Consider the following 18893-nt stretch of genomic DNA (forward strand, 5'->3'; position numbering starts at 1 on the left):
GGGATGAATTGCCAGGGGTGATGGAGCACACTTGTAACCCCTGCAAGTCAGGAGGCTGAGGCAGAAGGATCACAAGTTTGAGGCCAGACTCAGCAAATAAGTGAGACTCTTAGTAACTGAGCAGACCTTGTCTCAAAAAAATAAAAAGAGCAGGTGGAACTACATAGCTCAGTCGGTAGAGTGCTTGCCTCGAATTCATACCACCCTGGGTTCAATCCCCCAGCACAAAAAATAAATAAATAAAAGGAGTAAATTATATAGTTCAGTGCTAAAGTACCCTAGATTCAATTCCCAGCACACACAAACACACACAAAAAAGTTTCAAGTTGGGGTTGTGGCTCATTGGTAGAGCACCTGCCTTGCATGTGTGAAGCACTGGGTTTGATTCCCCAGCACCAAATAAAAATAAATAAATAAAGATATTGTGTTCATCACTAAAAATAATATTTTTTTAAAAAAAGTGTCATAAAAAGTCTTCCTGACAAAAACAGCCTCAGGGGCTGGGGCTGGAGCTCAGCAGTAGAGTGCTCACCTAGCACATGCGGGGCGCTGGGTTTGATCCTCAGCACCACATAAAAATAAATAAATAAAATAAAGATATTGTGTCTAGTTACAACTAAAAACTAAATATTAAATAAATAAATAAAATAAAGGTATTGTCTCCAACTACAATAAAATATTTAAATAATAACAACAAAAAAGAGCCTAAGGACAAAAAATTTCATAATCTTGAATTAATATTAAAATACTGCACAATTTATCAGAAAAAAAAACCACTAGCATTTGAGAATATTTAGTTATGATTAATGTCAAAGATAAATTTCTGGGTTTGAATACAAATGTTTACACCATATAAATTCACCAAGTAACAGAAGGCCATGTCTATTGATAAATACCTGCTCTATCTGTATTCCATAACCTTTAAAACCCGCATTATCCCACGAAGTGTTCCGATAGATGTCATCAACTCTGTCAATTAGCTCTATCTGTGTGTATAAAAAAAAAAAGACACTGTGTAGATCTTTACCATTTTTTGCATTGTACTAGAACAATGTTCAAGGATAAATTCAGTTTAGAGAAAATGCCATGGCACATGGTCCTCCTAATTACAGAAACTAGCATTAAGATGTTAATCTTTATCACTGATGGCTTTACTCAAATTATTCTTAGCCCTAAACTTAAAAGTGCTGTTACCAGAATAAAACAGCATTAAAGTTTATCCCAAACTTCAGGTAACTGACTACATACAGAACTGAAATATCAACTTTTTAAAATCTACCATTCCTTCCAGACACAGTAGTATCCCAGCGACTCAGGAGACTGAGGCTGGAATACTGCAAGTCAGCCTTAGCAACTTGGTGGGTCCTAAGCAACTAAGTGAGATCCTGTCTCAAAATAAAAAATAAAAAAGACTAAGGGTACAGCTGAGTGGTAAAGCGACCCTGGGTTCAATCCCCATTATCATAAAACAAAGAAATTAACAACCTACCATTTCTACCAACTATGAAAATGAAATTTAAATGTCAATTGACTGCCTAAAATTATTCCCTTCTTAGAAGTACTCTGTCTTCACTCTGGCCCTTGACAAGTACCTTCAGTGCCTTCCCAGAACAGGTAAAAAGGCAGCAACAGTCAGCTGCTATCCAACTTGCACTCCACAAAGTTTGGCACGGAGAGAGCAGGAGAAATGAGGTACACTGCACCATTCCTACTCTGTTCTGATTTGGGAAGACTGAGGGAGGAGCACAATCACCAAGGAAGACAAAATGCTAATTACCCATCTGTTCTCAAAGAGAACATTCTAGTATTCAAAATCCAGATTGCGAAGTTAGTTCTGGCAACAATAAATAAGGCAAGTTACAGGTCTAAGAAACTGTTCTTTGCTTACAAGTAACCGTAAGAAATATAATTTTTTAAAAAACTAGACCTTTCATTGTACTCATTCACAGTGTAACAAAGAAGTGAGACCAGAGGAGCTCCTTAATACCAAACCCAGATTAAGAGAGAAGCTTTTCCACTGATTTCTCTTGCTAAGAAACAAGAATGGCAATGACTCCTACTATTTTCATAATAAATTCATTCACTTGATATGGAAAAGAAGGGAAAAAAGAGTGAGGGAGGGTACAAATAAAATGGAGACCAGGGAGAGCAAGGCAATAAGAAAGACGTCTTTACTGCCTTAGTCTGTTTGTTGGTTCATGAATAGCCCCATTCTCTTTTTATACCCTGAGTAAAATTTTGGTCAATGCCGAGTTATCATGATGAATGAGGTCATACTAACAAAAAATGTCAACGAAAAATGAGTCCCTTGATTTTAAAACTACACTATCTGATGCTTCAAAGTTCATAGACATGATGAGGATATTGCTCAGTGGAAGAGTACTTGCCTAGCATGCACCAAGCTCTGAGTTTGATCTCAAGAACTGGGGGTAAAAAAAAAAAAATCCAGTATCATTTCTTCAATCTTCCTTCATATCTCTGCCCTAGTTAGTTATGACCATAAAAGTCCCACCTATTTCATGTACTTACGTGATTGGCTCTTTAACATGACATGAACCAAACTGACTGCTCTGAAATATACATATAAGGAAAAGAAAAAAAACATAGGTTCACAAAAATAGTTTTTTGACTTTAAAGTATAAATCCATAAATGTGATACTACAGGCTCATGCCACTATGGTGGTGATTTTTTTAAAAAGCTTATTTGTAGCCAGGCATGGTGGCCCACACCTGTAATCCCAGAGGCTGGGGAGGTTGAGACAGGAAGATAGAGTTTTCAAAGCCAGCCTTAGCAACAGCAAGGCACTAAGCAACTCAGTGAGACCCTGTCTCTAAATAAAATACAAAATAGGGCTGGGGATATGGCTCAGTAGTTGAATGCCGGAGAGTTCAATCCCCAGTACCAAAAAAAAAAAAAAAAAAAAAAGAGCTCATTTGTATAAACAAAGAACATATTATGACCTTTCCCCAATATGCATAAAAATTCCAATGTGCAAAAAATATTAGTTCAAAAGAAAAACAGGTTTTCATAAATTTGAAACTAAAGTTTCCGTGTAGTAATAATGTAAAAAACTCAGAAAATGAAACCATTAAGTTGAAAATTACAGGAAACTTCTCTTAAAGGAATTTACCCACTTACATAAACTTTTTGTTTAATTACCTCATGCAATATCAAATACTTACTAAGTAATTGGTAGTGGTGCTTTCTTCCCCTCTGCCCATGTATTTATAAAAGCGATGATCTGCTACCACCAATAATTTACATGTGTTCTTCATGGGATTAGGATCAGCTCTTCTCTTCACTCGATGAACAAACTCTAATATGAATTTGTATGCACTATTAAATCAAAATTCATCAAAACAAGGAGGGCGTTTTTACAATAACACTTCAAATCTAGTTATTCTGAAACAAACATTATTTAAGCTTGGGAACCTTGAAGGTATCTTGAATTTGGAGGAAAGCAGAAAAGTAAAAGAAAATATAAGAGGTTTTTTTTTTTCTTTTCTCTTTGTTTTGTCATTTTGGCAATGGGGACTGAAACCAGGGGCACTTTACCAATGGGCTACTACTCGCTACATTACTGAAGCCCTAAGACACTGAGGCTGGTCTTGAACTTTAAATCCTTCTGCCTCAGTCTCACAGATCACTGGGATTATAGGTGTGTATCACAGTGTCCAGCTCAAAATATCAGGTTTTTAAATTGCAGAGCAACTGAGAACATGGCTCAGTGGTAAAATGCTTTCCTAGCATGCATAAGGTCCTGGATTCAATTTCTTGCCACCACACACAAAAAAAAAAACAACACAAAACAAAATAAACTAAGAAAAAGTGCCTCCTTAATTTTTAAAATGTGAAAAACTTAAAAAGTGCTTAATAAAATAAAATAAATATTGAGGCTATGAAGTTGTTGTTTTCTAACAGTAAAAATGTCAAGGTAAGTAAGGCATGGTGGTGCATACCTGTGAATCCCAGCAACTCTGGAGGCTGAGGCAGGAGGACCACAAGTTTGAGGGTAGCCTGAGCAATTTAGCAGGGCCCTAAGCAACTTAGCAAAACCCTGTTTCAAAATAAACAATAAAAAGGACTGATGATGTGGCCCAGTGGTAAGTGTTCCAGGGTTCAACCCCAGTACCAAAAAAAAAAAAAAAAAAAAAAATCAAGCTGGACATAGTAGTGCAAGCATGTAATTCCAGAGACTGAGAAGGCTGAGGCAAGTTCCAAACTAGCCTCAGCAATTTAGACCCTAAGCAATCTAGCAAGACTCAAGCTGCAGAGGGCTGGGGTCGTGGCTCAGTGGTAGAGTGCTTGCCTAGCACACGTGAGGCACTGGGTTTGAACCTCAGCACTGCATTTAAAAAAATGAAATAAAGATATTGTGTCCACCTACAACTAAAAACTAATATTAAAAAAAAAGAGGGGGGTGTAGATATTACTCAGTGGTTAAGCCCCACTGGATTCAATCCCTGGTACCAAAAAAAAAAGTAAATTATACGTTAAAAATCAGCAACCATGGGGACTTGGAGATGTTTCTAAGGTCATCAATGCCTCCTCCAGACAAATAAGCCTTATGATAAATACTTATATATCTTCACAGGCAAAGTATATTTAAACATGTAGAAGCACACACATAATCATACACATGTTATATATGTAAGATACAGAAATATATTCAAGTGTCTACGTGGCTCCACTCGCCAGTCTGGGTACTTTAAAAAACCAAGTAGAGGCAAAGCCATCAATACAGTTTTTATAGAACTCTGTACACACATAGCTAAAGCCTTCAATTTTGTAACACAAGAAGTTTTAAAAATTAGTTTGTGTTAATAGGACATCTTTCTTATTAAATAAACTTCTTAAGGAATTTATTTATATACTACTATGCAAGTAATACCATCTTAGGTCTTCATAAATGAGAACAATAAATCAGGCAAGATGGCACACATCTAAGTCCCAGCTGAGGAAGGAGGATCTGAGCCTAGGATTTCAAGGCTGGTCTAGGCAACACAGCCAGATGTGTCTTTTTAATAGTAGCACAGTAAGCCTGAAGTAGCAGTGCATGCCTATGATCCCAGTGATTTAGGAAGCTGATGCAAAAGGATCACAAGTTCAAGGTCAGCTTCAGCAACTTAGTGGAGCCCTAAACTCAGTGAGACTCTATCTTAAAACATAAAAAGGGCTGCGGCAGTAGCTCAGGGGTAAAGTGTCTGTGGGTTTAGTCCCCAGAATCTTTCCTCTACACACCCCCAAAAAGCAGTCAATGATAGGTGGCTACCTAGCATGTGAAGGTCTGGGTTCTATCTCCAGCACCTCAAAAAAATTAAAATTAATAACAATGAAGAGAAATAGGAAGATGATTGGTCTTTTTTGTTGTTGTTTTGGGTACAGGGATTAAACCCAGGGGTGCTTAACTACAGAGCTAGGTTCCCAGCCATTTTTATTTTGAGACAAGGTTTTAAGTTGCTTAGGGCATTCCTAACATAAGTTGCTGAGGTTGACCTTGAACTTGTAATTCTACTGCCTTACCTCTTGAATTACTGATTACAAGGGTGCACCACAACATCCAGCTTGTCATGTTTCTTTATATGACTCTAAATACATCTGTCCCAAGGCTGACAACCTTCTTGGTATTCTACACAATACAGATTTCTCTTCTTGCCCAACTAATTAACCTATAGTTTCTCTAAAGTATTATTTTGACACTTCTAAGTACCTTCAAATAAAGAATTTTCACTCAGATCATTTAATTTCCCAATCCCCAATCTCTTTTTAAGACCAATCATTGTTGCTCCTGTTATACTCCAACATAACAGAAAAAGAATTGTAAGAATTTCTGAACAACTCTATTTTTAAGCCAAATACCACAGTTATTTGATACTTTTCTTTTTTAATCAAAAACCACTCCTATCGAAGACACCTGTAATATGCTTGTCATTCAAAAATACAAGTATGGCTTCTTTTTGTTTTTTGCAGTACAAGGGATTGAACCCATGGGCTTGCACATGTTAGACAAGCCCTTCCACAGAGCTACATCCCAGTTTGTTAACATTCTATTTATTCTATTTATTTATTTAGAGACAGGGTCTCCCAAATTTGCCCAAACTAGCCTAAGGCAGCTGAGAATATGGGCATATGTCCCCACACTCAGCTCAAAATATATTTTTAATCTTACCTTCAGGTGGCTCTCTGTCTACCAGTCCTTTTGGAAGCAACTCTTCATTATCCACTTTTAAATAACCACATACTTTTGGAGACTGTAAACGTGAAACATTCTTGATATCTTCTGACTTATAAACTAACATTCTTTTGTCCTCAGTATCATTAACAAATCTCCAAAGTGGCTAAAACACAAAGTATACATGTCAAGATGGAAAAAATATTTTTAAATATTTTTTTTAGTTGTAGATGGACACAATACCTTTATTTTTTATTTATTTTTATATTGTGCTGAGGATGGAACCCAGGGCCTCACACATGCTAGGCAAGCGCTCTGCCACTGAGCCACAATCCCAGCCCTCTTACAATATTCTTTGCTTGTTCTTAGATAACATTTAAGTAAACTGACTGGACATTTTACCCAAAATAAATCATTTCTATTTTTATCACATGGATTTCTATGCTAATAAATTCATATCCCTCATTAGTTTATCTGTACATGGGGAAAAAGCATTAATTTGTGAAAGTTACAAAATCTTTTAGAAGATCCAGAAAAAAAAACATGCCTGTACTTCTCCATTAATTCATTCAAAAATTTCTATGTAATGCCAACTGTATACTGGCACTGTTAGAAGGCATACTAATTTTGCAATAAGTCAGACAAGATTTCTGTGAATGTGGAATTTCCATTTTAGTTTCCTTTAACATTCAGATATTTGATATGTCTGTCATATTAATTTTTTTAAATATTTATCTTAAATGTTGATGGACCTTTATTTTATTCACTTATTTTTATGTGGTGCTGAGAATCAAACCCAGTGCCTCACACGTGCTAGGCAAGCACTCCACCACTGAGCCACAACTCCAGCTCCCATACTAGATTTTATGAATAAAAAAGGAAATAAAAAGATTTTTAAAGAGAGATGATTGAAAACTTGCAACAATATGCCTGAAATTTATTAGTTTCAGGAAAGTTACTTTATAAAAATCTGCATATCCAGTAAATCAAACTCACGGGTTCCAAAGGTTTCCCAAGTCAAAAGGATGTTCCTGTGTTTACAAAATAGTTATCTGTAAAGACAATGGTCTCAATAGAAATAGGCAGCTTGTGGGGAATGCATAAAAAAGAATTTAAAATTTTAGGCTGGGGATGTAGCTCACTGGTATAGTGTTTGCCTAGCATGCACAAGGCCCTGGGTTTGATCTCTAGCAATGCAGAAACAAAACAAACTTGTTTCTCCATCAGGGAAATATGAATCAATGAGATACCACTTCATATCCTTTAGGATGGCTATAATTAAAGACAAATTCTGGTAATGATGTAGAGAAATCAGAATCCTCATAAATATTGACAAAAATGTGAATCCTCATAAATGTTGACAAAAATGTGAACTTTAGTTACCATACGAAAAACAATCCTACTCCTAGAATTTATTTAAGAAATGAAAACATATACCCACCTACCTACCAGAAGAGATTATATAATTATGTTAGACTTAGAGAAAACTTATGAAAACTTGCTCATGAATGTTCACAGTAGCTCTGTTAAGGAAACACCTTAATCGTCCATCAACTGATGAATGAATAAATGTTATATCCAAACAATGGAACATAATTCAACAATAAAAAGAAATGAAGTACTAATACATGCTTCAACATAGATGAACCCTGAGAATATTGTTCTAAACAAGAAGGCTACAAGGCCAAGGAAATGCCAGTACCATACTCTTGAATTTCCCAGTTTTCAGAACCATGAGTAACACCAGTAACCCTAGCAACTTGGGAGACTGAGGCAGGAGGACTGAAAGTTCAAGGCCAGCCTCAGCAATATAGCCAGGACCTATCTTAAAATAAAAAGTAAAAAAAGGGTTAGGCATGTGGATCAGTGGTTAAGTATCCCTAGGTTCAATCCCTAGAATCCACCAAAAACAAAAACCTCTATTCTTGATAAATTACCCAGTCCCTTAACAGTAAGGGACTAAGACAACAGCCTAAACATTAACAGTCTACAACATACTGCAAGATCATATATTTCTTTTTCCATACTTACTGATGGGTGACAAAAGACGAATGGCCACATGGTTTGAATGTATTTTTAAAATATAAAATTTTTAGCACCAGCATCCTGGCTTAACCCTACCAGCAAATACACCTGAAAATTTCATTTACACCAACTTTTTAGTTCTCCCACAGATGATCTGTTTTGGTGATGATATGCACTACCCAAAGCATTACTATTTTCCAAAAAAACATGGAATCAACTTCAACTCACAAATAAATGGCATGTTCTGTTTTCTAGACTGGTATTTGACAAGTAGATACATGCCTGACACAAACATGGTAACCACAGTCCTGATTTCGACCTAGTGCTTCAGTGGAAGAGTGGCCAGAGATTGAATTTCTCTACAGACTTACCAGACTATGAACTATAACCTTTTACTGATCTAACATGTGCATATAAATAAGACTTCAACTTTGTCTTTGAGAATGTTTATATCTGGAGTAGGATTATAAGAGAAAAATTTTAAATGCATGAGAGAAAGAATGTTTTCTCTTCCTATATCCATCCCACATGTTCCTCTATCAATTGCGGTACTTTAGAAATACAAGGTGAATCTGATGACAGCTTCCCAGACATATAAAAAGTATCATCCTTGTTTTTCTTTTTTGGTACTGGGGATTAAACCCAGAGGCACTTTACCACTAAGTCACATCCCCAGCCCCAGACCCTTTTATTTTTTATTTTGAGACAGGATCTTATTGAGTTGCTTGCAGCCTCCCTTAGTTGTTAGGCCTCAAAAGTGCATCCTCCTGCCTCAGCCTCCTCCCTGCTGGAATTATAGGTGTGTACAACAGCACCCTGCTTCATCCTTACTTTGAAAGTCATCTATTTTTTTCCTTGTGAAAAGCAAAAAAAAAAAAAAAAAGACTCTTTAAATATAAGGAGAAAAGAAATAATTAATTTTAACCTTTGCCATCTTAAAACAACTAACAGAGATATAAGCTACTACAAAAAGATCACATGAAGACTTACCTCTATGTTATATTCTGCCCCATCTGTGTTGATTCTTATTATGACATCATCATCTCCTATATGGGCTAGGACTCTAGAGTTAGGCTCACCTTGAGAAGAAAAGTAACATTTTTTTATTATTAAAAACCAGGTCAAATAATAAACCACTCATTAAAGTTATTAAATCCTTCATCAGATTGAAATGTGCATCGTACTACAAATTCTGCCAACAAAAACCAAAGGTCCCAGAAAGAAGCTAGATAATTTTCACCTTGTGAGGAGGTATAATCAATTTTCCAAAAACATACCAAAAAACTTGTAGATATTCTTCCAGAATAACTTTACCTAATTTTAGGTGAGAAAGAACTAAGAGAAGGCAGAAAATATGATCTGCAATATACAGATCTTAAACTGTGCTTTGGAGACTTTTATGCCATTTCTTTTTTTTTTTTTAATTGCAGAAAAAAGTTCAAAAAGTAAACTGTAGCCAGGTGTGGTGGCATACTCCCGTAACCTGAGCTGCCTGGGAAGGAAGATCTCAAGTTTGAAAGTCAGTCTGGGCAATTTATCAAAACCCTGACTCAAAATAAAAAATAAAAAGACCTGAGTCCAATCCTTAATACTGCAAAACAAACAAACAAAAACCTGCAACTACTTGTTTGATAATATTTTCTCAAATAAATATAAAAGTAGGATATTTGGCTGGATGTGGTGGTACACACCTATAATCCCAAGGACACGGAAGGCTAAGACAGGAGAATCTCAAATTTGAGGCCAGCCTCAGCATGTTAGCAATATCCTTAGTAACTCAGCGAGATTCTGTCTCCAAATTAAAAATAAAAATAATTGGGGGAGGGGCTGGGGTTGTGGCTCAAAGGTAGAGCGCTTGCCTAGCACCTGTGAGGCACTGAGTTTGATCTCAGTACCAAATAAAAATAAAATAAAGGTATTGTATCCACCTTCAACTAAAAAATATTTTTAAAAAATAATAATTGGTGGAGTAACAGAGTGATAAAGCACCTCTGGCTTCAATCCCCAGTATCAAATAATAATAATAATAAATTATGTGTTCCCCTAGTTTCCCTGATTTAAGTCTCATTAAGAAAAGCCTACTGGGCTGGGGTTGTGGCTCTGTGACAGAGCACTTGTCTCACACATGTGAAACACTGGTTAGATCCTCAGTACCACATAAAAATAAACAAACAAAATAAAGATATTATTGGGGCTTGGGATATAGCTCAGTTGGGAGAGTGCTTGCCTTGCATGCACAAGGCCTTGGATTCGATCCCCAGCACCAAAAACAAAACAAAGATATTATTAAAAGAAAAACCTACAGTCCTTGCATAAAGACATGAGAAGGTTAAATCTGTATCATTTGAAATTAATTTTAATCATCAAATCAGCCAGCTAGCATGACATGCTAGGTAACACTCATTTCCTCCTGTTATAATGTTTCTTCTTTCAAATTTAGTACAGCTCAAACAGAACCATAGCAGAATAGCACTCCTATGAGAGCAAGCCCTTCCCCCACCTACCTACCAGAAGAGATTATATAATTATGTTAGACTTAGAGAACTAACCCCCCAGACATGAGGACAAAATCCAAGCCCCATACTAACCAACTACATGTCCACTGAAGAAGTCTTGCCATTTTACAGTGTACTCGCTTTCATCTTCACCATCCACCACCACAACTTTGAAATTTTGTGAAAAGCGTTCGGTACTTGATGTCAAGTACAATTTAAAATGCCTAAAGAGAGAATGCATTCAGAGTTCACTCTATGCATATTTAAAAAAAAAAAACAAAACCCTAAACTTTCTTAAAATTCTGGATAAGTTGACAGTAAAAAAAAAAAAAAAAAAAAAAAAAACTATGTAAGTTATAACTAAGGTATTTAGAGCAACGTACCACCTGTAAAGACAAAAGAACTCTGGTCTAACTGCAAAAACTTGGCAGACCAAAAGAAACTAACTGGAGGAGAGATTCAAAGAGCTTATGAGTTTCTCTTTCCTACAAAATTGATAATAAGTAAACACATGTATTTGGATAACCAAAGCAGAATTCTTGCTTACCTGGAAAAATTATTACTAAAGATTAATATTATTATATATCATTAACTGAACAACTACTTAATGTTATATACTCTATGTTATATCTCCACGCAAGTCAGAGCTGAGGCATGGAGGTTAATCAACAAACTGTGAAACTAATGCAAGGTTACACAGCTAGTGAACAGTGAAACTAGAAACTAACTGCTGTATTTCACAACCTGGTGCTCTGCTGCCTCTAGCAATCAAGCTGGGTTCGCTGTGGGAAAATTCTTATTGCTGTGCAAATTAATAAATAGCTGCTCTCTACATTTAAAAGCACTCATGAATCCCTCCTCCTCAAAAGAACTTATCTTGAAAACTATATACCCAAAATTACCATTAGGAAAATAAAAACAAAGCCTCCAATGCAGACATTAAAATATGCCCTTCGGATCTTCAGATGGGGCTTTTTGTTTTCTACAGTTTGTTGTTTTGACAAAAAAATTGGGATGGTGAGCAAGTTTTTTTCAATTATTATTTACAGAGCCCTTTCAATGTGCTCATGAACAACAAAGACAAAGAAAGGCATGCTATTTATCTCAGTCACAGGAACAAATTTTGTCAGCTATGGTGTTGAAAATATGAAATGTTGCTTCCCCATGGGTCTGCTTGAGTCTTTGAACTGCCAGGAAGAAATCCAGACTGGAACAGTTCCCGGGGCAACAAATATTTTTAACTTTTGAGCACACAAGGTAATTTTAGTTTGCTTGTGGTTTTTAGTGGTTAGAGTGAAAGAAACAAAATAGAACATTATTTCCTAAATCTTTAGAACATTTTCTCCTGCTATCCAAAACTGTATCTTCCCACACATTCTCAGTCATAATTTTTTTCACCTTCAGTTATGCTGAGAACTGTCAAAAGCAACCCTATTACAAGGCATCCCTATTATACATCCTTATTATTTAGCTTTAAAGCTCTCTATGAATCATATTATTTTTAAGGTTCTTTCAAACAAGTAAAAAAAAAATCCTGTATTTTTCATTTTCTGTTATAAATCACTCTAGAGTAAAGATAAAGACCAAGAAATGAAAATTACGGTTTTTCAAATTTTCCAATCTTAGCTTTTGAGCTATAAAAACTCCAACAGGAAATGTCAATCAAAATTTACCTTAACTTACCCTCCTAAAGTTATGTAAAATTATTTACTTACAAACTTAAATTTATCTTTCTTTTGATTTCAGAATTTACTGTAATAACAGACTAGTACTAACCAGTCTGGATTACCATTATTTTCCTATTTTTTAATGGTCCATCTTATTAGGCATCTTACTTTTTTTAAGGGGGGGGGCGGGGGCGGGAGGTACTGGAGATTGAACTCAAGAGTCACTCAACCTCTGAGCCACATCCCCAGCCCTATTTTGTATTTAGAGACAAGGTCTGAGTTGCTTAGCGTCTCACTTTTGCTGAGGCTGGCTCTGAACTCATGATCCTCCGGTCAGCCTCTGGAGCCACTGGGATTACAGGCATGCGCCACCACGCCCAGCCCTTACTTTCTTTCAGTCCTACCCTCCTCAAATAATTCGAGATATTTCACCTTTAGGAAAAACATCTAGCTTTAAAAAAAAAATCTGATAACATTATAAAAAAAAATATTTGCAACTTTTTTGTTAAGTTAGATAAGTATTTCTTTCTTTCTTTTTTTTTTTTTTGGAGCTGGGGATCGAACCCAGGGCCTTATGCATGCAAGACAAGCACTGTACCAACTGAGCTATAACCCTAGTCCTAGATAAGTATTTCTCGATGTACACCAAAGAGGAAATACAAATTTTAAACATTTTCCTTTTTTTTCATAAAAATTAATTAATTCAGTCTTCTCAGCATTCTGTGCTTTCCAACCTTTGTGTAATCTTGGCTTATTTTTTTCCCTTCCATTATTATTTTAAAACAATCTACTTATTTACAATTACCACCAAGTAACTGATGAACTCAGTAAATCCCACCTTAAGATTGGAAGCCATAGCATCACAAAGTCATAAAGAGTTCATTTGTGTTTACTATAAATTACTGCGATTTCCAAACTTGTTTGGATTCCCTGCCCGGGCCTTGAATGCACCCATGCCTGGCTCTCCTTGACCAGATAACAACCCTCTCTGAAACCTCAGCAGTGCCTCATAAATTCTGATGTCAAGATCTGAATTTACTCCCTACCTTGAAACATCAAGTTATGTAGGTCATTAATCTGCCATCTGCCCTTGTATTTCGTTTGCCAGAACCCTGTTAGCTCTAAGTTCTCAAGACACTCCTCTTTTTAACTTTTTGTGCTATAAAAACATTTTCTTCCCTGAGAGCTGGGCTGTTCTCTGGCCCGGCTTTCAGGTGAGACAGTCGCTGGCCAGTTTTCTTTGTGTACACAATATAAGCTTGCTTTAATTTGGTTTAAAAGTAGAGTCGGTTGGGCTGGGGATGTGGCTTAAGTGGTAGCGCAATTGCCTGGAATGCGTGCGGCCTGGGTTCGATCCTCAGCACCACATATAAAGATGTTGTGTCCGCCAAGAACTAAAAAATAAATATTAAGAAAAATTCTCTCTCTCTCTCTCTAAAAAATAAATAAATAAATAAAAGTAGAGTCGGTGGTCTTTTCCTTGTGTTATGGTTCAACACAATAAGTGTATTCACAAAGGTGAGGTCAGTCATAATATGCACTCATCATGTCAGCTCTTTTTTTTTTTTTTTAAGCTCTAATAACACAATGTAGTAGAAAAGGAAGGCTATTGGGATTTAATTCTGAAAACCCTGGCTCAAATCCTATCTCCTCCACTTACTCACTCTTTGCCTTTGGCTTTAATCTACAAACCTAGCATTCATCTATGCAAATGGCAAAAAACTAAATGACTGGTCTGAAGGTTAAATAACCTGTTTTAAAGCACCTGGCACGAAATTCTCATAAATCAGTAGACATATTTCCCATTGAACATTTATTAATTAATTTGTTTGTTTATTTATTTATTTATTTATTTATTTTTGTGCTGGGGATTGAACCCAGAGCTTTGTGCAAGGCAAGCATTCTACCAACAGAGCTACATCCCTAGCCCTCCATTAAACATTTAAGATCAAAACTATGAAAAATAAATTACAAACTTCCCCATATTATTTAACATTTTCTTTTTCTTTTTTCCCTTGTGGTGCTGGGGTTTGAACTCAGAGCCCCACACATGCTAAGCAAGCACTCTACCACTGAGCTACATCCCCAACCCAACATTTTCTTAATGAACCAATGTCGTCTATGAGACAAGGAAGAGAAATACACAAGGCATACAAATATTTGCCCCTTGGCAAGGATTTTATAGGCCACCCCAAATCAAGCTTTAACAGAAACCCAGAAAACTTAATTTTGAGTTCTGCTTTCTTTCCTTTCCCCTTGCTCTTACTCCTTCCTTGCAGTTTATCATATCCATTTCAACAACTCTCATCAGTACAACAGACACAACACAAACTTTGGAATTAGGCCTGTGCTCAAATCCCGTATCAACCATTTACAAGCTGAGAGATTTTAGGCACATTATCGAACATCTTTGTGCCTTTTATTTATTTTTCTTTTTGTGTTGTTAGACCAGGACACAAGAAAAGACCACTAACTCCAATTAAAATCAAATTAAAGCAAGCTTATTATTTCGACCGGCCTGCCGGCCTGCCTGCCTCTCCCTCCCAAAACGGCGGGAACAAAACAGCACCCCTGCTTTCCTGCAGCCCAGCTTTATAGCCCAGAAAGTTACACAAAGGGGGGTTACAGATAACAGAACTCTGACAAGCATCACACTAATGGTAGTTTACATTTTTTGCCGGCCCCAAATCAGAATTTATGAGGACCATTAAAGCCTCAGAGAGGGTCATTGTCTGGCCAGGGATGGCCAAAATTTATGAGGTGTCACTAAGTTTCAGAGAGGGTTGCTATCTGGTCAGAGAGCCAGGCATGGGTGAGTTCAAGGCACGGGCAGGCATTCCAAGCAGGTTCAGAATTTCCAGTAATTTATAGTAAAGCCGAAATTATCTTTTCATGGCTTTGTGGTGAGATGCCCAATTTTAAGAAAAGATCAGGTTGGGTCTATCAGTGTCTTCAAAAAAGGAATAACAGCCGGGCATGGTTGCACATGCCTGTAATTGCCTAAAATAATCAGTAATGTATAGTAATGGACCAATTTCTTTAATGTTCTAAACACTACTACTGAAAGAGTAAAAGAAATTGAAGTTAAAGTGTAAAGGACCGGGTATTGTAAAGTTTCTAAACTGCAAAGCCTGAGTTAAAATGTAAAGGACCAGGTATTGTTAAATTTCTAAGCTATGCTCAAAGCCTGAAATTCCTGTAGCTGTTAGGACAATTCCCGGGACTGCCCATTAGATATCCCCCCTGACCATTTAGTTGTTTAACAACCTGGACCCTGTGCAGTTCGGCACATCGGCAACCCAGAGCCCAAACCAATCAGTTTGAATGTATCCCCCTCCTTAGGACTGACCTATCACTCCAGCCCGACCTGTTCCCGCCAATGAATGTACTAATCATGTTTGAGAATTGTTGTTTGATTTTCCCGTGGTGTATGGTGATTTGTTAAAGGGGACTGTGATGTATTAAAGTCCTGCCCTCCCTAAAAAAGTGTACTTAAGCACTGCTCGACCCCTACTCGGGGCTCTGGGCCGCTCTCCCTTGTTGAGTGAGCATGGAGCCCCAGCGCGCTGGATCCCCAATAAACCCCCTTTTGCTGTTGCATGAGTCGGTCTCTTGGTGGTCTCTTCCTCCGTCGTTCGCCAGTCCCTTACACTACAATTTAGTAGTCAAAAAGACAATCCAATAGAAAAATGGTCCCAGAATGTGAAAAGTCAACTGACTGAAAAAATAAAATAAATGAAAAGGTGCTCATTTTCACATAAAATGAAAATCAAAACTACAGGATACCTTCCCCTGGGCTGGGGATATATAGCTCAGTTGATAAGAGTGCTTGTCTTGCATGCATAAGGCCCTGGGTTCAATCCCCAGCACCACAAAAAATAAATAAGTAAATAAATAAAACATTCACATCCTTGACTGAATAATTATCCTATAAATGTAACCTTTAAAAGCACCCAAAAGAGGGCTGGGATTGTGGCTCAGTGGCAGAGCGCCTGCCTTGTCCATATGAGGCACTGGGTTGGATCCTCAATACCACATAAAAATAAATAAATAAATGAATGAATGAATGAATAAAGGCATTGTGTCCATAAGCAACTGAAAAAATACTTTTAAAAAACACACCCAGGGGCTGGGGATGTGGCTCAAGCGGTAGCACGCTCGCATGGCATGCGTGCAGCCTGGGTTCGATCCTCAGCACCACATACAAAACAAAGATGTTGTGTCCGCCAAAAACTAAAAAATAAATATTTAAAAAAAAAAATTCTCTCTCTCTCTAAAAAAAAACACACTCAGGGCTGGGATTGTGGCTCAGCGGTAGAGCACTTGCCTAGCACGGGCGGGACCCAGGTTCAGTCCTCAGCACCACATTAAAAAAATAAAGGGGGGCTGGGGATGTGGCTCAAGCGGTAACGCATTCGCCTGGCATGCGTGCGGCCCAGGTTCGATCCTCAGCACCACATACAAAGAACGATGTTGTGTCCACCGAAAACTAAACAATAAATATTTAAAAAATAAAAAAATAAAAAAAATAAAGGCATTGTGTTGTGTCCATCTACACATACATACACACATACATACATAAATATTAAAAAACACACACACACACACACACACCCAAAAGAGCTGGGCATGGTGGGACATGCAAGTAATCCCAGCAACTAGGAGGCTGAGGCAGGAAGACTGCAAGTTCAAGGCCAGTCTCAGCAACTAAGCAGGACTCTAAGCAATTGGGGAGACCCTGTCTCAATCAAAATTTAAAATTTTTAAAAAGGGCTAGGGAAAACAAAAAAAAGAGGTTAAGGAAGTGACTTAGTGGTAAAGAGCCTCTGGGTTCAATCCCTATCCCACCACCCAAAAAACAACACCAGAAGAGGTATATTTACAAAGCTATTCAGAGCACTGTTTGTTATAGCAAAAAAAAAAAAAAAAAAAAAAAAAAAATCAATTTGATTAAACAATATCCACTTGTTGAGTACTAGTCAAGAGTTGCTACAATTCTATGCACTGGAAATTATGTGACTGTTTATAATAATGTGTATCTATATTGTCTATATCACCTACAGTATTCCAGTATTTGAGGGAATGTTTCCAGGAGGCTCTTCAGATACCAAAATCTGTGGATGTTCAAGGCCCAAATATAAAATGGCATATAACCTCTCCTATACTTTAAATCATCTCTAGATTACTTATAATACCTAACACATGTAAATTTTATACAAATAGTTGTACAGTTCACAGAAAAACAGAATAAATGAACTGGACATGGTGGTGCATGTCTGTAATCCCTGAGGCTGAGGCAAGAGGATCACAAGATTGAGGCCAGTCTGAGCAATGTAGCAAGACTCTATCAAAAAATAAAATTTATGAGCTGGGGATGTGGCTCAAGCGGTGGCGCGCTTGCCTGGCATGCGTGCGGCCCCAGGTTCGATCCTCAGCACCACATACAAAGAAAGATGTGTGTCCGCCGAAAACTAAAAAATAAATATTAAAAAAAAAAATTAAAAAGGGTTGAGGATGTAGCTCAGTGGTTTAAAAAAAAAAAGTAGCTATTGGCTATTGGGAAATGCTATGTGTTGCTTGATTGGGCATTGTCAGTAGGTTTTTATTCTAGGAATGTACATTTTTATGCATTCACTTTTCTCTAAATTTTTTAGTTAATCTCAGGATTAATGTTGTATGAGAAATAGATAAGTCTGAATTTTTTTTTTTTTGGTAATCTATTAGAACAAAACATTTAATTGTTGCTGTTGTTGTTGTTATGATATTTTGTAGTTTGTGCTTTAATTATCCACCACTTTTCAGGAATTTGTATTAATAATGATACTCATTTTCTACCTTCACGTTTCATATATAAAAAGACTTGAAGGATTACATAAATCATCAATAAGTCTTTTACTCTTCTTATTACTGATCCTAACTATGCCTTTTCAAACTCTACCAGGTTTGCCATCTGTCTCTAATCTCAGACTCTTACAGAACTTTTAAAGAATAATGCACCAGAAACCACAGACCAGAGACTAATAAGACTTAATGGGTAAGATGGATCTGAACACTAGGCCCCAGGGTTCAGAAGTAATCACATGTGTGAATAAGGAAAGACAATATAACCATCAAAATCCCTGAGTGATAACTGAGAATCAATAGATCTGAATTTTAATTTTGATTCTGCAGCAGCATTAGCAATCTAAGCTATTTCAGAGAAAGCATAAAATACAGCACTGAAACAAGAAAAAAAAAAAAACTTGCCTAATGTAAGCAAGGCCCTGGGTTTGACCTCCAACACCACCAAAAAATTAATAGATAAAACAAATAAATACAATACTATATTGTTAGGGAATAATGACAGGAAAATCTGTATATAATCAATATAAACAAAATTTCTTTCTAAGAGTTTTGATCAATAGTAAGTTTAACCCATGCATACAGAATTCAGATACGGAAGGCCAGCTATACCTACACATATCATATGCACAAAAGATTCATGCGCCAAAAACAAAAAAAAAAACAATAAAAATTTTTAGAAGTTTATACAG

General features: G+C 36.8%; 1 protein-coding gene across 2 annotated transcripts in view; it reads right to left on the bottom strand.

Moving 5' to 3' along the window:
- Adam17 (ADAM metallopeptidase domain 17) overlaps nt 1–18893 on the bottom strand; it is a 56803-nt gene that overhangs the window by 23907 nt on the left and 14003 nt on the right. The window contains exons 3-7 of one of the 2 annotated variants that reach the window (XM_076833646.2): nt 10787–10917; nt 9189–9277; nt 6171–6339; nt 3184–3317; nt 897–986 (exon numbers count right to left, since the gene is read on the bottom strand). In XM_076833646.2, coding sequence (XP_076689761.1) covers nt 897–986; nt 3184–3317; nt 6171–6339; nt 9189–9277; nt 10787–10917 — 613 coding nt within the window. Of the gene's footprint in view, nt 1–896; nt 987–3183; nt 3338–6170; nt 6340–9188; nt 9278–10786; nt 10918–18893 lie in introns of those variants that run through there. The other variant, XM_076833647.2, reaches the window with a different exon arrangement.

Source organism: Callospermophilus lateralis, chromosome 14, assembly GCF_048772815.1.
Source record: "Callospermophilus lateralis isolate mCalLat2 chromosome 14, mCalLat2.hap1, whole genome shotgun sequence".
Taxonomy (NCBI): Eukaryota; Metazoa; Chordata; class Mammalia; order Rodentia; family Sciuridae; genus Callospermophilus; species Callospermophilus lateralis.